Source organism: Lycium ferocissimum, chromosome 7 (assembly GCF_029784015.1).
Source record: "Lycium ferocissimum isolate CSIRO_LF1 chromosome 7, AGI_CSIRO_Lferr_CH_V1, whole genome shotgun sequence".
Classification (NCBI taxonomy): Eukaryota; Viridiplantae; Streptophyta; class Magnoliopsida; order Solanales; family Solanaceae; genus Lycium; species Lycium ferocissimum.
In genome coordinates, this window is record NC_081348.1 from 55493602 (window position 1) to 55495073 (window position 1472).

Here is a 1472-nt window from a genome sequence, read left to right on the forward strand (position 1 = left end):
GACTCCTCCAAACAATTTGTGCAAGTAGTACTAGCTTGTAGCACTAAACAGAGTGTTGGTTGGGTTTGCACATGTACCAAGTCACTGCTTTCATCACCCTCACCAACCAAGAACCTACTCTAAACAAGCACATTTGTCCTTTTCAGTTTTTCACTAAACTACGTATGCACGTGTGTTTTTTGCAGCCCTTTATTTCGTCAACCCCTATGAAAGCACTTGGAAGTGTTCTAGAAACCTCAAAGAACCCAACATTTTAATATATTGACATTTGACACATCTCTTGGAGTATACTTTTCTTGTTTCTTTCCGCTCACATCAAATGACCTGAAATATTCTTATATTTACATGATATTTAAACGCGGTCTATTTCCGCTACTACTTTTATCCACTTTTAGAACACACCTTTTCGACTAAACTTAACCAACAAGGAAAATTAAGCTACATTCTTAAATTATCTTAGTTTAATATTCCAACTGTCATGTTTTTCAGACACACGCAAAAAGTCAGAACACAAGCTTAGTTCAATCCCTATATATATGTGAAGCAACCACAACCCAAGTATACATATCTCTTACTTATACCTTCTCACATATCTTCAAAGTTCCAAACTTGGTTATACAAAAACATCTTTCTAAATCTTCATTCTTCATTGCCTCAATAATAATATGACAGCCATGAAAAGAAGCAGAGAAGACGATAGGCAAGTGGAAGCAGAAGCCATGGCTAACTGCGCCTTAATGCTATTGTCTCGTTTAAACAACAACACTTCTTCATCATCAACAACAGATCATCATCACAATGATTTTGAATGCAAGACATGCAATAAACGCTTCCCTTCTTTCCAAGCCCTAGGTGGCCACCGTGCAAGTCATTATAAACGGCCAAGATTACTCGGAGATTTTGTTCTTGAAGCCCAAAAGAACAAGATGCATAAATGTTCTATTTGTGGTATGGAGTTTTCTTTGGGCCAAGCTTTAGGTGGCCACATGAGGCGTCACCGTGATGAATTTAATAAAACGTTGACAATGACAGCTGGAAAGACGATGATTCCGATTTTGAAGAAGTCAAATAGTAGCAAGAGAATTTTTTGCTTGGACTTGAACTCAATTCCCGATGATAATGTTGATTTGAAGTTATGGCCGACTGCACCGGTTTCCTCTCCTGTTTTGCGAATTTTTATTTAATTAATTCTTTTGGGACCCTTTGCATTCATTTTTCTTGTATATATATAATCCTTAATTAGTTCGTTGGTTCTTTAACATATGTTGAATCTATATAACATCTTGGGTTTAGGTTTATTTTCAGATCATATTTCGATTTTACCTTCAATAGTACTCCTTTCTTCCCAATTTATGTGATATAGTTTGAGTAAATACGTAAATACGTAAAAAGAACTTTTTTACGTATATATACTATTTGTTGAACCCCTTAACTTCGTTGTATATTTACTTTTTTATATTTTGACACCCCTT

General features: G+C 35.5%; 1 protein-coding gene across 1 annotated transcript; it reads left to right on the plus strand.

The window, feature by feature from the left end:
* The first annotated feature begins 627 nt into the window (after window positions 1–627).
* On the plus strand, window positions 628–1257 carry LOC132063001 (zinc finger protein ZAT12-like). The gene has a single exon (XM_059455455.1). The coding sequence runs from the start codon at window positions 666–668 to the stop codon at window positions 1182–1184; it is 519 nt and encodes a 172-aa protein (XP_059311438.1). The 5' UTR covers window positions 628–665; the 3' UTR covers window positions 1185–1257.
* Window positions 1258–1472: the final 215 nt, after the last annotated feature.

Excerpts from the sequence above, each read along its gene's own strand:
- LOC132063001 (XM_059455455.1), top strand. The coding sequence starts at position 666 with ATGACAGCCATGAAAAGAAGCAGAGAAGACGATAGGCAAGTGGAAGCA.